Source organism: Musa acuminata, chromosome BXJ3-9 (genome assembly GCF_036884655.1).
Source record: "Musa acuminata AAA Group cultivar baxijiao chromosome BXJ3-9, Cavendish_Baxijiao_AAA, whole genome shotgun sequence".
Classification (NCBI taxonomy): Eukaryota; Viridiplantae; Streptophyta; class Magnoliopsida; order Zingiberales; family Musaceae; genus Musa; species Musa acuminata.
The window spans coordinates 9,050,968-9,070,529 of NC_088357.1; the positions used below are offsets into that span (position 1 = coordinate 9,050,968).

Sequence of the window (19,562 nt, forward strand, 5' to 3'; positions counted from 1 at the left end):
TATCAGTGTCCTAAGCTATGCACAGCACGAGATAATATTAGAAAAAGGCAAAATTAAAGAATCAAATATGCCTCTAAGAAGATCTTTATTGAAGTCCCATAGCTTCAAAACTCTCATGAACCTCATAATAAGAACTGAAGGTCTTGCCCATGTACCGCTAACCTATATCCCCATATCAAGTCAAACCAAGATATAACCATGACAAAACGAATAAAAAGAGATAAAAAAAACATATACTGAGCATATGCCGATTATCAAGTACATTACAGAAATACTTAAAGATGACAATTAAGAAGCAAGTAAAATACAGCTCATCTGGCTTCGCATCAAATTGATGAGCATCAAACTGTGTTCTATCAGCTGCCGTTCCCATGTCTGCAAACAAACGGCAAATGATAAACATATTTACTAAGAAGAGAATAAAATTGACAAACTCAAAAACAAATAAATAAGTGAAGAAGCTATACAACGGAAGAGGAGGAGTTTTGTTTCTTGGCCCTTGCGCTCATCAATCACAATCTAAATAAAGCCTCAAAAGCTAGGTATTAGTGCAAGGTTTCCAAAAAGATAAAAGTGAAGATTTGAAAGGAAAAGAAAATGCAACATCGACTAGGAAGGGACTGAAGGGTCTCAAAAAGACGAAAAAGGGCCATCAATCCCCTCTAATGATAGGCTAACAAGTTAGGGCTTTGTCCCAGGTAGTCAGGAAAGGCTTCATTACAAGATTTAACATCTACTCATGAGGACAAAAGTGAAGTCAAACAAGAAAGAATTGCATAAGAAAGATTAAAGCCAGCAAAATGTAGCATTCTTGCCATGAAGAGATTGACGAATAAGAGAATATACTGATTAGATGATGAAGGGATCTTTTATTTGGCAAGCGAAGGGCATAAGCAATCGAAACGCGGAACCAAACTCGTGATGTTTTCAACCAAAAGCAGTGCATCGAGATGGAGAATAGACAAGGACATGGGGACCTGACGACCGAAGACCAAAGCGGGAAGCGGGAGAGAGCATGGCACGCAACGACATGTTCTTCCCCTAGGAAATTGAACGCCCAAACAAACGGTGGAGTGGCGTTGTGATGCGACTCGATTAACGACTCATTCGCGACTGGTAGAACGCTTCAGGACTCGTGCTATCAATCGAGCCCCTAGTCGTGCCTGGCGGCCATTCTCATTTCACTTCCAACAGTGTCTTTTCGTATCCCTCGACGTCCACATGGCGCAGTGTCTTCCAGCCCGCCTTGTTAACTTGATATATATATATATATATATATATATATATATATATATATATATATATATATATATATATATATATATATATATATATATATATATATATATATGTGGATCTCACAAAGTTTTAATTTCCAAATATGAGATTAAAATATTAAATGAAATTTCAGTAAAAATGTTAGAGAAATTTGATCTTGTTACTCATTGAAAAAGTAGAGACATTTAAATCTGTTTACCACATATCTTCAATGCTGGCTGCCACCACAAGAACCAGTATTTTAATTAGTTTCCTTCAATAAAGGTTACTTGACAATCTTGCAGAACAATACAATTGCATGACAAGGCTTACATCCATCTGTTGCATAACAGGCGATTAGCCATTGATTCACCTCAAAGAAGCTTAGAAAAGGTAAAGAGATCAAGACTTAAGATTAGATATGGAGAACAACAAAGTCGAACATAATTGTCACTGATCAGTGGGTCACAGTATTAGATTTTCTGTAGTGAAAAGTTCACCTTTTGTACTTATTTCTCAAAAATAAAAAATGGAAAAGACGACACAGAATGTGCCGATTATTCCAGCTAACAAATGAATAAATATTTGTTACATAAATATTTGGTCATGCCTAGCAAAGTCAGAACCTTGTTCATGATTTGAAGCAGAAATTTCCTGGTTCAGTATAGTTCAGCTCTAGCTGCTCAATCTTCTGAATTCTAAAGCCTCTTATTCTAGTTTTCTCGGGGATGGAGGTATCTTTGTAATCAATGTGCTCAAGAACCCATCCTTTGTTTTGAACAGAACCAGTCACTTTCACCTGCAAGAAGCAAATGAGTCTTATCTTTCAATCAACCACAAATTTTAAATAAAGTTTCTCAAAACTGATTTTTTTTTTTTTACGATAAGGATCTCAATCGATATCCGGAGTGACAGACTATATCAAATGAAGACATGAAACCCATGATAAAAGAAAAGTTCTTCGATAAGACTAGCTAAAATACCTCTGCTTCGTCGATGGCATTTACAATGAGGGTTCCATCCAAGGACAGGGAATCAAGGAATACATTTTGGCCATTGATGACAAGGGTAGATATTTGTGATACAGAGCATCCCGCTTCAACTTTTCTTTTGACATCACTAAATGTTACTGCCCATTTTGGGCTCCATGTTATACGAGGCCACACCTCCACCTCTTGTCCATTGAAGACATCAGTGATAGGATCGGACATCTGGATTCCAGCCTGACAAATATAGTAATCACTTAGAAACATGGATCTGAGATCAAATGAATCAACAGGTCAATCCCTGTTTCAGAATTTAGGTCTTCTTAGCAAACCATTCCAATGTTTTACTGTATCTCACATTTAAACAAAAACTGAATTCTAAAAAAAAATCCTATGTACACTCTAGCTTCATGCAGCATTGTGTGGTACACTACCAAGTATCATAAACGTTCTCTTTTTGTAATTAGATATATTAAAATATTTAAGAAATAAATGTAACCTTTTTGAGAATGAGGCTGTTAGCCCTATAGATAGCCATCTCTCCACTGGTTGCACTGTGATATGGATTTCCCTTTGGCACCTACAAGGGAACGATAAATACTAATCATTGTGGAAAGTCTCAAATGCAAGATAAACAGAATGCACAACATTGAAATTAACAACAAAATACTAAAAGAGTATAATTTCGCTGCTAACAAGAGAGCAGACAAGGGCATCTGATATGTGGCTCTTAAGCAATCAGAAGCCGGAAGTCTTGCATTCCCTTCCGGAAAACATCCACAATATACATAAGTATCCATAGAGAAAATAGATAATCATCAATAACAAATGCATAAGGCAGTGGAGAATTACAGGCCCAGGGAAGGATCGATAACAGAGGAACCTGATCCCAAATAACCCATTACCAATCACATTTACAGGTAACTGATAAACCCTGAATCCAAGATTTTAAATCATGCTTGAAACCAAATTATAATCAACTCTACCAATTTTTACTCCATTGTTTCAATTTTCAAATATCATATACTGACTCCACCATACTTAGTATCAAGGTTCGTAATATCGTACCGTACCAGTATTTCGACCTGGGCTCGGTACCGGTACGGTATGGTGTACCGAGCGGTACACCCAGGTGCATCGAGCACTGTAATACTGCTACAGTGCTTTACTACAGTGTACTGGTGCACTGTATTTCTACTGTAACAGTGCACTGCAACAGTACACTGTACTGCTACAGTGTGGACCGGTACCGGACGGTACGATTCGATATGGCAGACCTTGCTTAGTATAGTGACACTTTAATATTATCATACAAACATCTTATTCTTAAAATTTCTTTTACCAGCATGCAGAGGCATACTCTCTAGCTCCATATTGATCGATATGCAGCAATGAGATTAGAATATGAATAGACATTATTAAAAATCTTGCTAAAAATTTTTTCTGAAAAGATCTCCTATAGAGAGAACTGAAAATTAGAAACTTAGATTTGTTTGGATTAGGGAAATCACAGGATATACTGCACTGAATAATAAGCTTATATGTTAACACTTTCCCTCTTCAATCACCCCCAAAGTCACACTATTACCATTTTTGCAGCCGACAGAACTTTTTATTGTCAATTTCTCCTTATTGTTTGGTGAATTTCTTGGAAAAAGAGTAACAATAAACAATGTGTTTACCAATTTTCATAATAACTTAAGAGATTCGAAATGTATCAAGTTAGTTGCTCCCCATGTGAGTTAAATAAAAACTCAATTTAAGTGATTCTTCATGTACTCTCTTAGTTTGATTAACCAAGCCATTCAGCAACACTGTGAAGAAGTATGAACAAACTAGTATTATTTGCAGTATCTGCAACCGAAAAAAAGAAAGCAATACAAAAATATTTTACCTTAGCAGCATCTTCAGGGTTATTCTTCACTGGGGAATAAGCAAACCATGTATCCATCACCTATGACATTAGAAGACCATTGCTACAATAAGTTATTTTCAGTAAGTTCAATGAACTCAGATTGTAAAAATTTTATCATTTTCATGTATCCGTCAGAAGCACAAGAACTAACATTTAGTATCCACTAAAAGTTTTAGTTCCAATGCTACTTAAACGAAAAGAAATAGCCAACTTGGGAACCAAAAAGAGATTGAATAATTATTCAAGCCTAAGCTACTACCTCAATTTTCAGAGATCTGTTTACAATATAAGGCAAACCAAAATATGTGTCTTTTCCAATCAATTATGCATACCTCCAATCAAAAGAGCTCCATAAAAGATTTCAAATCTGCCATATGGCAGTGTACTAGCAACAAGCTGAAACGATACCTGCTAACCAGCTACCAGCATAATCAACACTAACCCTATGCCAGCCTTACACCAGAGATACCTTCAGGAAAAGAACAGCACATATATCCAAAGGTATTTTTGGTCAACATTCAATCTTGGCCTTTTGTAATTAACACTGGGAAAATAGCAATCTATAAATAAGACCAATTGTGAGTGACCTTCAACATCACTTCATTAATTTTACTAAATTTTGAGTGATAACGAAGGCCATTATTTGGAAGGCTTAACACTACTTTAAATAAGGCCATTATAAATTTTGGTTAATTTATAGATTGCTAATCAGGTTAAATTAACATTACTTTAAAGTTTAAACTAGGCCATTCTCTTTTAATTTTCTTTGAAAGGCTTCTTCACTTCTTGAACTGAAGAAGCATCAGTAAAGGAAGTAATTCCTAATGATTCAGTATCAGAGCAAGTATGATGATATATGCACCAACAATTTCCACAATCAATCTTCAATAGGATCCAAGATGGTTCGGAATGTGGCTCCTAGATTCACAACCATCTTGCAAAAGATGAAAGCCATCCATTCTAAATGTAATTTTCATTTTTCAAAAAAGAAAGATGGAAACAAGGTGCAAACCATGTTTTATGAGCTCAAAGCAGAAATTGTGATAAATTCTAAGGAATTTAACAACAGTATCAAAAGATTGGAAGCAAAATATTATATCAATTCGGTGAACCCCAGCCTTCACCATATTTGGTTCATGAGTAAATGTTCAAAAATCTTCAAAATGTAAAGTAATATTCACTTACTGTGAAACCAACCCTTGCTGATGGAGATAAAGTTTTTGGATAATCTTGCATCATGCACTCCAATCTAGTTGAAGATTTAAAGGATGTCTTTGTGGAATCCTTGTATCTGAAAAACAAGCAAACTACAATTAATTATTAACATGTTTTATAAATGAAAAAAGAAATCCACTGAAAGACATGTCAGATGCATGCTGTACAGTCATTATGTCTTAGTTTAGCCATATTGGTATATTAATTAGGTTTTGATTTTTAATATATGGTGTCTTTTCATACCTTTCCATTATTTCTATTTTTTATTGGAGATAAATAAACATGTTTTGAAAATCCGAATAGTAACAATTTAGTTATCTCCCTATCTGTTAACATAGAGCATGACATCATGTAACTGGGTGACAAGTTTAGTCTATGTTCAGCAGGAAGAATTTCAAGGGTACCAAATTTTATACAAATGATGTGATTGTCAGTTGTTAGGATGACAGGCATTAGCAGTTCTCCTAAAAGAATCCCCTCTATGAAGTTGGCCAAGGAAGCTTATAGCCCAAATGAAGTATACAGCAGAATATGTCAGCCATGTTAAATATGTTTATACTGCTATAATTAGAAAATAGATTTATTAAATTAGGAAAGGTGATATCTATAAATATGATTCCGCTTGCCCAGAAATAAATGGTTTGTTATTCTACATTTAGCACACATTGACATGCCGAATCAACACAGTGCTCGGAAGGTGTATCACTAGCCACTAGGTGTCAGCACTCAGCAAACCACGTACTACCAAAAAGAGTTTCCTTGCTTTACATGTTCCTGCTAAGTTAGATTTTGTAAGTTTCAGCTTTGATGAAAAAACATGAGGTCCACAACAGAAAACTTCACATTTACAGTTAGACATGATAAGAAAGTAAGAATATCAATTTATAATCATCTTTTTCAAAAAGAAAACACAATATAGAAATGGCTAATAGATATCATATTCACCCTTAGAGGATTCTCCCATCAAGTGTAATGATGCATCAATGTTGCATTCTTTTCACTAATAGTATTCTTCACAAGATTATACCAATTTTTGGCAAAGAACAAGAAAAATTACTTACTTTGGATTAACAAATTCTGAAATAGCGCCTTGTGTTTTGCTAAGTTCCTCAAAATATGGCTCTAGTTCCAAAATCAGCTGCAGAAAAGATATCAAATAAATCCTACTATTTTCAATTTTGCATTTCAAAATAATAGCTGATTTTGATTGTTGACAAAGTGCATAGTAAGATAGCACAATGTTAAGGAATAAAATGGTGCAACCATAAGAGTAGGTATAATATGTTATTGCCATAGAAGAACTGAACGGTTAAAATGGATCAATTATTAATTATTTAATTCCTAAAACACATTGTTGCCAGAAGATGTGCTGCCTGGGTCCCTAGACTAGTGGACAGGCAATGAAATAGCCATGTGTGTTGTAAAATTATGTAGAATCTAACATCTCATGCATGGAAATATCAAATATGTTAATGCATGCAATATATACACTTTATATATCAGTTAGTTAAAGATAATATTGAATATTGATTGAATAATGACCCAAGACTTAACTGGGTCAATATCTGGACTGGCCTTAATAACTAAGCAGCAGCAAACTATAATGTCTTCTGAGTTTGTTTAACCATCAATGTTACTGCATCTCATATGAGTAATCTTATTGCTTCAAAATTCCTCCAAAATTACTTTACATGTGTATAATATTATTCGATCCAGTTGGACCTGGATGCTAATTGAACTTGAAGTGCAGAGTCAAATTGCAAAAAAAATTAACAAAAGATATTTATGTGGACTCAAAAATGAGATACAAATAAAATCAATATCTATCTGCAGTAAATTTTTCACCCATGAAATACCAATATACTTCTGACAGATATCTAATATCAGTACCAACTGAACGAAAAAACACAATCATCTGATATGAATACATGAGGAAAAATATACACAATCAAATAATTTCCTTGAATGAACTCATATCTCAACTATCATATAACTTTGGTGTTCAAGCAACCTATGCTTGTCACTTTCAGATCTATGGAATCTCACTTCTGGTCTGCATCAATCTACCAGCGTATGTTGAAAATAGTTGAGATAACTGCAACTAAAACTAGAGTCAGTATCTGGGTTTTGAAATTATAATATTGGCATAACCATATCAGATCACTGCCAACATTCATTTTAGGCAATTCTGGTTCTGAAGGGTTCAAGTGGCACAATTGAGTGTCGTTTGATGTAGCCCAAACTAATTATGATGTAATCCACTCTGTATTTTGGTTATAGAACAAGGATAAACTTGATTCCAGTGAGAGTTAATTTTTAAGTCATCAGGACTTAGAGTTCACAGAGATATAGAGGTCTCTTTTCAAGGAATTTTGTGAAAGTTACGTTGTATCCATAACTTTTCTTTATAAGGCCTAATTTAGTTAAGATTTAGGTAAACATATAGCTTGTAATTGAAGTTCTATCTAATAAACTTAATTAAAATATGCTTTTCTTCATGGACAGGAGGCCTAAAATATTTTGGTCACCATCTTCCTGCTACTTTTCCTCTCTGTTTCCCCAACCCAACAGCACTTATCTTCTACAATGCCAGTCATTACACCCTTTTTACCACCGTATGATTCCCCATCGCATCAGATAGCATTAAACATTTCATAAATGAATAGATGTGCACCTGATTTATGTTTCCAGGAAAGGGAGAAAATCCTGTATCACAATTCACATCTCCATCAGGATGTCCAGTTGCTCGAAGTAATGGGTCCAGCTGATTATATTCCACATTAATAACCATACTCCTCCCTAAAACAATATATTATTCAATTAGTAAGTATATAAGCTTTGGAGATTAGATAATAACAATATGACAACATACACATGAAATGGTGAAGTAAACTATCATAAACTTGAAACCGTTAAACTAAATGAAAGCACTATCAGCTTTACCAAGACTAAGCAAATACAAACAAAACTGAAAGTTCAATGTCAACATATGATCAGGAGCTCAGAAGCAATAACCATGGAAAAGAAATAGACACCAAAGTAACATACTATATAGCACAGTTCTAAAAATATTTAGGAAAAAACAAAAGACAATATAAGATAAATAATCTGTTTTTTTCTCAAACCAGCATGAGTAAGCTGGAGTAAGCTTTGTTTTTCCTCAGTGAACATAAGGGATTGAATTACCATCAGTGTGAGTAAGCTTTGTTATTCCTCCAATAGCTTCTTTTGCCTTCCTAGGAACAGCAAGAGAATTAACATGGTATCCCTTTGTAGCACTAACACCAAGAGAAGCTGGAATTGCCTAATCAGCAATAGCGAAGGGAACAGAAACCATCATTTTTTGAAATAGCAAGACATACAGTAAGTGAAATTCAAATTTGTGCAAGGAGTCCGCAGAAATCAACCTTAAAGAGTAATCCATTAGTATCTTGGAAGAACAGAACCCATTTTTTGCCTGCCGTCCTCCTGAGAAACAGAAAACATTTGTGTGGATGTTATGAGCATGAACAACTTCATCTTTGGTCCATAAGAGACTACCAGCAGAGTATGAGTAGAGAGAGATGCAATATTCATGTAACTGAGTGAATTACACACCATATTTCCAGAATACCACTAGAATAAAGTAGTGCATGCACATCGCCATGACCATGAGGCTTTGTCTGGTTAATCATCAAAAGTAGAGGTAATGAGGAAAAAAAACCAAGAACTAGATTTCATTCAATGAAAGAGTGAACTTCCGAGCGATGAATACAAAAATTACCTGTATTTTGTATTTGTCATTAGGATCAAATGCTAATCTTGCATCATTATCATCTAGGCATGCTACTTTTTCCTAAAATGAATGTAAATAGCACTGTCAACCATATAATCTAAGAAGCTTTGACAATATCCAATTAACCAAAAGAGCTGCTTGATAACCACCTGCTTCAGAAGTGTCACTTGTGTGGATTTCATTCCAAAGTAATTATTAGACTCCAGTAGATCTACTGTTGGTGAATGAGTGTCATCAGATGTCATTATCACCAGAGGAATCTCAGCTTTACATTGACCTACAAAAATTATCAGTACCAAGAGTAAGCTGCAGCATGCGTATAACAGTCCAGTTAGAGAATATGTGTGTGTGTGTGTGTGTGCAACGTTTACATACCAAAAGTTGTAATTACTCTCAAATTATGCAACCTTTATTGATATATTTAAAAAAATCCTATTAGTTAACTCAGTAAGAGTGACAAGTGAACACTTACAAAGATTTTAACAATGTCAAAATAGAATACTTCAAAAAAATCTTATCAAATAGAGAATAACAATCAGGTTATAAAGGATTGACTTCAGCACAAGCTCTAGTTAAAAAACATTACCATTTTGGTATTTTATCGCATCAAGGTTCCAAGGAATGAAAGATGAGAGTCAAAAGCCATATATTAGGAGATATTATTGTCTTACGATAAGCCAAGTTTCTATGTCAAAATTTTGGCAAACATGTCATGTATGTCGCCAATAGAAATAATCACTAGTTTGCTGTAAATGTTCCACAGCCATATAAGATACCTGAGGCCCAAGGGCCAATAGTGTCTGAGTAGAGTTACAAAAATAGATGCAAAAAGATAAATGAAAGCCAAAATATGAAAGAATGACCCTGTCCTGAATCATGCATGCAGAGCAGGTTCAGAAAATTCATAGTGAACAGACCACACATTCTAATATACTAAAGCAAAACCTCGATGAGACTCCTGATGGAACATATTTCAAATTTTAAACAATAATTTCCATCTTTTCTTAGAACACGAAAATGCACTTTGAATTCTAGGTCTTCTCGAACAAAATAATAATCTGCGGTGCTAATGTTTCCAAAGAACAAATACATGTGCAAACCTTGTGCTTGTCTAGAACTAGCCTCCTGCAATGCTAGAATGGATTCTATATAATGTTGAATGAAGCATCTGCCAGTAGTGGTTTCTACAGGTAGAGACAACTGCAATAGAAAATCAGGCACTCTTTAGAGATTTAAACTCGCAAAAATACAATCTTAGAAGCTCTCTTCAAAAGCAAAAATGCATACAGTATCAAGTATATTAAATCAAGGAAAACACTTACACTTTTTATAATAGCATATTAAGGAAACTGGCTAATGGCTAACCATAAATCAGATTTAGCTATTGCTGTAAAGGTCAACTTTGGGCCAACTACTAGAGAAGCTTAAATAGATATGAATGTGCAAACATTAAAACATGTCACCATAATGTGGTATAGCCCTACCTTTACTGTGACCTTGTTCTTGCCTTGATTAAAAAATCATTTTGAAAATGTCAAACAATAGCATAAAGAAGTAACTAACTAAATAGAAGTAGCCACAAATCACAAAATGGCTGATTACATGTTAATAAATTCATTATCATTCTTTCGTTCACATTAGATAATATTTCAAATTTGCCCATAGTCATCACAGTCTGAAAAGGTAGATCTCACTTGATATCTTATTCCATTTATCCTGATCTGTAACCAACAGAATTGAAAGAGCAATGAGCAAAGAATTCATATAATATGCTGGTAATGCTTGTGTGTTACACTCAATAAGTATAAATTGAATTTAGCAGCACATGTGGTCATAAAACATCTGCCAATTTTAAAATGCATCTGAGCTTGCAAATTACTGATAGGTGACAGGTGGCAGACCACCAATCACTTTATTGGCTGTGCAAGAAGAGAGACCTGTATAATTAATATAAGTATTTGGCTATGTCTACCACAAGGGAGTCCACACTCATAGATATTCATTATCATGTATTTATAAAATCATGTAGTCATGCTAATGTAGAAGATATATATTCATTAAATCTTATGACCAAATAATCAGCATTGCTAATCGGGTCATTTGAAGGCAATTAATAATCTGTTCATAAGAGGAGCATCATTCTTACTTTTATTCCCTTGTACCCAAGACGTTCCCCAAGCCCACCTGCAACAAGGACAAATGCAGCCTTTCTTGCTTCTCTAACGCCAACCTCTTCCAACATGATGAAGTTATCATCACCGAATTTTAGTACTTCCCCTGATGGAACCTACACAAACACTTCCCAAATCATTTGTCTTCCTCAAGTGAATCGGAATAAGTAGATTGATGTCTTCTAGTACTGTACCTTATAACCTTGTCATAGTAATGCTGAATAAAGTATACAGCTACTGGAAGTGCAGAAGTACTTTAACTAAGCAACAAATCTTTGGAACTTGCACAGAAATATGAAAGCATCTAATACAGTTCAAGGTGTCACATTATCTATATCTTGAAGTTTGAACATATTCAAATATCCAACTCCTTTATGGTAATTCCAATAAAACAATATCAAGCTAAAAAAAATAAGGCAAGCAGGATATTGAGAGATATTTATAAACAGGGGCAAACCAATGCACAAGGCTCCTACTAATATAGTCTGGAGAGGGTCAATGCATGATATACCTCGCCTGCAAGTAAAAAGGCCATTTCTATTACTCAAATCTTAGTTACCTAGGTCAGGAAAAAACTAATCATATCTTCATTCCAAGGTTCACAAACTAGAAGAGCATATGAAAAAGATATTTTGAAGTGATATTTCAGGGTATTAGAGAAATTACTTACTGAATGATGGGATAAAAACTAAAAATATAATTGTGTATGGGATGGTCTAAAATTTATAACGAATGGGAGATAAATGTATATGAAATACATAACAAAATCTCCATCCAACTTCCAAAATGCTGCAATTTTCCTTTGCTTATATTTATCTCTCAAATAATTTTATGTGCTATAATAAAGCCACCAAAAGCTTTTATGCTCTTAAAGTTGTTAATTTAAATTTTGACCTCAATTTGAGGAGGTACAGCATCCATGGATTGCCAGATCATTTCTGTTCTTGCATAACTTGGAAGAAGTAACAATAAAATGGAATGTTCAAGCTTTCATGGATCTTATCTATGAATGACTCGACTACACAATTATAATAATTGTGAGAAGACGGAAACGAGAAGCAACTGTGTGAAAAATGCATATATGATGAAAAAAAAAAAGAACAATAACACAAGGCTTACTCACCGTAGGAGTAAAGCCATCGTATGGATTTTTTCCAGCTTTAGAGTCGGCTAAGAGCCTCTTCGCATTTTGAATATATGACACCAAACCACCAGGATAGCTTGAATTAAGCCGGGCAACCTACAAAGAACACTAATTTCAACAAGATAAGCAGCATAGAATACAAATGAACTTTGCGTAAATGAGTTCTAATAGGAATAGTCTAAAGATTGGTTAATGACTGCCAGAGCTGCAGAACAAGCAAAGAATCAACACAATACATTGACTCCAACAGTTCACCTGGATATCTCCACCTTTAACAAATTGGAAGAGGAAGTGTTTGGATTATATGCAATTCAAATTGAAGTTGCTGTTTATAACTTTTGATATATTTTATTTTTCTATTTAAAACCACATGTACTATTCTGTTATTTTAACAATCAATAATTATTATTTATGAAATCTGTTTGATATCCAAAACAAGTATGCCAAAATTTAAAGGGGAAAGACCTTCAATTTTCAGGACTAATTTTCGCTACACAGGTTTTTGGCAGCTTAATTTAAGGAACATTTTCAATATGCAGCATTTTAAGCCACATAACATAAGGGCCACTATACTCAGTGAACCAGTAGGTTTATGGAGCCCAAATCCTGATATCAGTGTCAGAGGGAACACCGTGGACCACTCCATGTTGGCTGACACATTGAGTAAGGGGTTACCTCGTGCACCTCAAGGTGGGATTTTCTCAAAGATCCACATTAAAATCCAATAGATTAGCCTACCGAGGGAGATGATGATGCCTACATTATCTCAAAGCAAAGTGGATGATGGGTTGTTTCAGGCATTTTTAGGCTTATTGTGTCTAAATTACTAGGCATGAACCTATCAGAGTGAATTGTAGCATAGGGTGTCACTTTTTGTGATCATGTAAAGCATATTTCTCTTAAAATGGAAAGAGAGTCAACATCTTGCAGAATCAACCATGTCCCAAGCAAGTTAACAGTGGAGCAGTGACCCCACCCAAGATTTGTCCAGACAATCTAGGCAAAGTTCCACAGAAGACTGCTAAATTTGGGTTTTTTTAGGTTACTAGTAAAAGAATAATTATCAATTAAAAATTTGTCTGTTGATCAATCCTGGAAAATTAACAGAAGAATAACAATGCAAGTCTGCATTTATGTACTTTATTTCTGTGCAAGCATACCCTGCAGATGACCATGGTATGCATAAGTTCAAGCAACCCACAATTTTAACTTCAGATTGCTCTATGATTTACATGAAAGTATAATACTGAAAGAACATTTTAGACAACCTGATCAGAGGTACCATTTCACCATGGACCATCAAATATTTCTAAGAAATACAATCCTGATAATTTGTCATGAAGGGACCTATTTTCAACACACACATATCTTCTATTTTCAAGTCATTGAAATTTATATTTCTCTGTCTATAGACAACTCAAGTACAAACTAGGGACTATTGCATATTTTGAGTTGTTAAGACTAGAAATTGCTCTTTAAGCAATCAAAAACTTCAACAGATAATCGATAAAGGCATGATTATTCATGAACCACACTAACCATTTTATAAAAGAAAAGGCATTCATTAATCTTCCACATCAACTTCTGAAGAATAATGTATAAACAGAACAAATAAATACTATAATTGATAAATGACCTGATCAAAGAAACTTTTCTTCCTCCCATCATCAACACCTGGCTCCGGCCAATGATCAAAGAGGTGTTTTTGTCCCTCGTGCAACAACATCTTTGCAAGCTCAATCTAGTAAACAGTGGCAAAACAGCAGTGAACATAAGTCAGAATTCTGCAAGTTATTAGGGATATTACTATATACATGATGATCATGGCTACAGTATCAAACAAATTTTGAGATTTTTGGCAGAATTTTCCTACAATGCTATGTGTGAAATATGCTAATTGTTTTGATACATTAATTGGAGCCACTTAACAGTTGGAGGACAAATGGTCATCTTCTCTCATGGATAAATGATGATATCTTAAAATAAAAAGGGGCACGATTAAATAGATAACTTTAACTTGGATCAAATGTCTTACCAAGTCAAAAGTTAAAATCCAGAGTGATATGATACATACTACCTGAACATTGTGCAGCAAACTCAATAAAAAGCCAACTAAATTTTTAGGAAGCTTTGGTCTGGCAGAACATGTCCGCTTTTCTAAATGTAAATCATCTCCTTGGTTGTTGCAGCTCAAATAACCCATGGCATTAAGGAACTAAATCAAAATATTTTTTTAAGACAAAATTCTGAGAAATAAAAAGCAGGGCAAGGGCAACAGAAAAGGCAAGCATAGAGAATAAAGCTTCCAGCTCCTGGTACCTGACTTATCAAACACTGTAAAATGCTGTTCTTGAGCCCAAAACGAAAATTCAAAAACTATTCTCGAGTCGCACAAGAGACAGTCCAAAACCCTCCGCCATGGTAATAAACTTGAGCGATAGTTACATGTCTCCAGAAAGATAATATAAAAGCCCAATAGAATAAAATAAAGGAAAATGCTAATAATAAAATAATATTAGCATCCTCACAACCCAATCACATACTTTACAGGATTTATGTTTAAGTCGGAGCAGGTAAAATATGCGACTGACAGTTGAAGTACGAGGAAACTAGTAGGTGCATGCAATATCGGGTCTTAGCAAAGGAAACCCCAAGATATGAGAAGCAACTGCGGAGCAATAAAGCCTTGAAAGGAGAAAGCTCTCTTTCCACGAACATATGTGGATCGCTCGGGATAAGGACAGAATTAGTAGCTTTAAAAAGACGATCTCCGTCATTATCGTTAACAGTCAAAATCAATTGTGCATCCGATGAAACGACTCACACAACGACCATGCAGAAAACATATAAGCCGAGACAGAGAAATCGATCAACCAAAGACCAAAACTGACTTCTTCCAAGTAATTCCTAGTCTACTCCACGGAGAAGATAGATCACAATAAAGAGCCCTAAATCCATTCATTTCGATTCTCGAAAACCAAACTCCACATCCGGATCAGAACAATCTTGCCCTATAATAGAAGATGACAACAAAGCAAATTAAAATATAATTTCTTAGTCTCTACACGGAATCGGATGCAATTTTGAAGAGACGGAGACCTCCTCTGACGAGAGAACGCCGAGGTTCTTCCGCAGATTAGGGGCCACCGAGGCCCACCCGTCGCCGTCGCCGACGCGCACCCCCGCGAGCTTCTCGGCGACGGAGGAGGCCATCACGAACCCGAGAGCGAAGGCGAACGTGAGACGTCAGGAGACCCGAGCGAAGACGAGACGACCGAGAGAGTTAAGACCCCGCCAGGGCACATCACGGGATTTATCGTGTGCCCCAGCACGGATCCTGTCCAATTCCTCTCGAGGACCGTCCGATCCTATCGACTAATGGACGATCGAGATGGAGAATACTGCAGATGCACAGTGGAGATGCGGAATTGGAAGGAGAACAGGATTAGCAACAGTTTGCAGAGGATCCTCATCCTAGGTAAAGACGAAATATTTGGAATCTCTCTCGACAACCACCGCATATTTCAGAAGGAGTAATCTAAAAAGAAGCTTCTTCTTTTAACAAATTATAGAACATATTCCCATGTTATGAACTTTAGTGGGATACCAATGTATAATACCTTTATATCAGATTTATGCTTCCTCCACTGTCAAGTGGGTTCCACATCACATCATATAAATTTCTGTGACATTGGAGATCATTAAAAGAAAGATAATATTTGGGTGGAGAGTTGAGAATTAAGAAACAAAGAAGACTTTAATCAAAGAGTAGTCATCAAACAATATTCAAGGAACATTTTTTAGGATATTTTATATGTTCTATCATCAAAGAGTTGGTATTTAATTAATATAATTTTAAGTTGTTTAAATATTGATGTTGACTATGATTACTGAGTTTAAAATGGGTTATTGAATCTACCAAAACATAGTGTTATATAATAAACCTCATGATTCAACCTCACTTCCCACAGAGATATGTGGGCTCCACACATGGGCTTCTCATGGAGCAACTTGTGTGAGTGGGTCACATTATTCAAAAGAAAATGATTTTTTTAATGGACTTGGAATTTCGAGACTAGGAGGAATCCAATTAAGATATGAGATCTATGGGCTCATTCGGAAAATGAACTTACCTATGGGCTATACAAGTTAGGTTTGCAAGGGGGTCAACTATTCGTTTAGGAGTTCTCAGATCAAGAATAGGAATAGATATGATGAGGATAATTTTAGCTCATGAAATCTATGGGTTCATTGGCAAACTTGCATGGTTTTATAATTTATTATGATGATGATGAGGATACTTCAAGCAAGGGTTTTAATTTCATAATTTATAATAAAAAGGTCAAAATTGATCGTCGATTTGACTTGATAAAATTGATTTGGTTTAAACACCGAAAGTAAATGAGAGTGTTTGGATGAATATTTTTTTTAAAATATATAAATATTAATATTATATGTCGCTTATCTTACTTTAGTTCATGGTAGAAGATGGTTGTGTCATGTTTTTACTTATTACAAAAGACTAGACTGTATTGGTGATTTATTTGATAAAACTGATAATTAAATTAATTTACATTCTTAAGTGTTTAAACCTCATAAATATTGATTTAATTAGTTTCAAATCAAAGCATACTTCAAAATGTCACTTTATATAGTATTTATTATTCTTATAATAGTTTATTTAACGAGAGAATGTATAGATGTTAAGCTATTTTGTTGAATCTCAAATTTTAACGATGAAATTAATTGATGAGTTTATGATCTAATTTATGTTTTGAGTGATGTAGGACTAACCTCGATCAAGGAAAGACAAATCGATTGATGTAGAAAGAATCATACGTTGGGCCAGAATAAAATATGTCAGAAGATTAGATATCGAACAGGTGGAATAGTCGACGTGCTAGAAGGACTTCGTGCCATGAGTTCGATCATTGGGCCGAAGGATTGGACATTACGCCAAGGAGATCGAAAGTTGTGGGAGTCAATATGCGATTAGGCAATACATCGAATGAGAGAACGATGCCTCGAAGAATAAGACGAAGCATCGGATGAACCAATGAGATGTCGAATAACATAAGATTCACGTTTGTAATCAATTGTGTCTAGATCGAGTTAGTTTAGGTCTAATTGAGTCGGTATTAGGGCGAAACAATGCCAACTCAATTATGGGTCAATCAAGCCTGAGTTATGACTGTTTTAGGCCAAGTGGAAGGCCCATTCGGTCACCCACAAAGGGTCAGGCTGTGGCACTACCCAGATACAGTCTCCCAAGTTATGTTAGGTAGTGGTACCGCCTAGTGTCAGACTGACAAGCAATGGTACCGTCAATTTTTAGTCTAACAGACGGTGGTATCGTCCAATAATGGTAATGATACTGTCAGAACATAGGAAACTCGAGATGAGATATTTTTTAGCTTCATTTTTTAAGTCATTTGAGGTCTATAAATACCCCAGCTATTCCAACATAGATAATTATTCTTGAGAAAGAAATGTTATAGTTTCTCTTGAAGTATAGGATCACTTCTTCTTAGTATTTAGAAGTTCTTCTAAAAGGATAAGTCAGGTCTAAAAAATATATGTTGTAAATAATCTCTCTTGAACGTATCAAAAGAGAAAGAGTTATAAGGGTAATTGATCTTCGTCCATTGAAAGAAGATCGATAGTGGAAACCGGTGGCCTCGAGTGAAGAGGGATCGGGAGTGGATGTAGGTCATGACGACCGAACCACTATAAAACTCAATTTGTATTTATTTTATGTTTTTCATTCATATTGCAAACTGATTTACTTATTCACTACGCTTACGAACGCTTTTAAGTTAAACTCTTTTTCGATATTAGTTTTCATCGAACGAGAATTTTTAAACTGACATGATTTTACGAAAGCACTCGTTCACCCCCTCCTCTTAGTGTCGATTTTGGTCCTAATATTATTAGTTTTAGCTATGAACATAAAATTACATTATAAAGGGAACGTGTAGATAATTATACCAAATAAATAATAATAATTTTAAACAAATTATCATCTAGTATAAATGTTGGTATTTTTCTTTAGCATGACTTTTATAACAAAGATTATTTTCCAAAAAAAAAAAAACACTACCTTTTTCCTTTATCTTCACTTAAAGCTTTCTTTCTCACTTAAAGCCTCTTTTGGTCATCTTCTTTTTCCCTATCACACACCTTACAAAAGGACTATGCAAGGGAGGCCTCAAGTGCAAATAAATAAATACATATGGGGTAAATAAATGAGAAAATTTCTTTAACAGTGACAAAACACAAAAAAAAAGGATCAAAATCCTTAGGTGCCCCGAAGAGGTCATGTAAGTGTCACTTTTCTGATGTTCTCCTGTGAGGATGTGTGCCATTTATTGCCATGACCGATGCAACATCATATCACATACCTATCATCTTAAGTACAATTATATTAGTAATGCATGGACTTTGAATTAAAATTTCACTTGGGCTTGCAAACTTGTCAATTGGCCTACTAAATTAAAATTGATATTTCAAGCAAGCCAGATGTGTCAATAATTTTCAACTACATCAAGCTTGTTAAAATAAACTTTTATGCCACCTTATAAAGCCTTATCTGTTCATCTAAGTAGAAGTTGGATGAGGGAATCGAAATTTGACTCAAGACAAGTATATTGTAATAAAATCATTGTGACTTTTGTTTTTAGATTTAACAATTGTTAGTTGACATAATTGAGACAGATCAATAGTATTTTTCTTTATTTTTAAGTTTGTCATTTTAAGTTGACATATTTTGGGAGAGACTATTAGTGAGATCAATCGACCAATTAATTATGTTACCATCAAAACTCGTGATTAATTTTTATCAATAAAATTAATAGTAAATCAAAGATCAACATTTACATCGATAATTCTTTCGACGCTCGACAACTGTATCGTCATCAACATAGATGCAGAGCAACGAAAGGATCACTCAACTGTATCGACATCAACATAGATACAGAGCAATAAAAGAACCACTCAGTAACTATGTCGATGTCGATGCAAATATAAAACGATCCTCAACTTCGTTGTTGTTATCCTCATCTACAATACTCATTCGTGACCTTTAACGATGTGATCGTTC

The 19,562-nt window shown here is 34.8% G+C and overlaps 1 protein-coding gene across 1 annotated transcript; it reads right to left on the reverse strand.

The window, feature by feature from the left end:
• Positions 1–1,646: 1,646 nt before the first annotated feature.
• On the reverse strand, positions 1,647–15,752 carry LOC135648352 (UDP-sugar pyrophosphorylase-like). Its single transcript, XM_065165978.1, has 17 exons — positions 15,563–15,752; positions 14,100–14,204; positions 12,443–12,559; positions 11,295–11,435; positions 10,249–10,348; positions 9,298–9,425; positions 9,137–9,208; positions 8,971–9,035; positions 8,781–8,841; positions 8,560–8,677; positions 8,048–8,172; positions 6,435–6,511; positions 5,344–5,449; positions 4,138–4,197; positions 2,743–2,823; positions 2,241–2,480; positions 1,647–2,056 (listed from the first exon to the last, which is right to left on the reverse strand). The coding sequence occupies exons 1-17, from the start codon at positions 15,674–15,676 to the stop codon at positions 1,889–1,891; spliced, it is 1,878 nt and encodes a 625-aa protein (XP_065022050.1). The 5' UTR covers positions 15,677–15,752; the 3' UTR covers positions 1,647–1,888.
• Between the last annotated feature and the right edge of the window lie 3,810 nt (positions 15,753–19,562).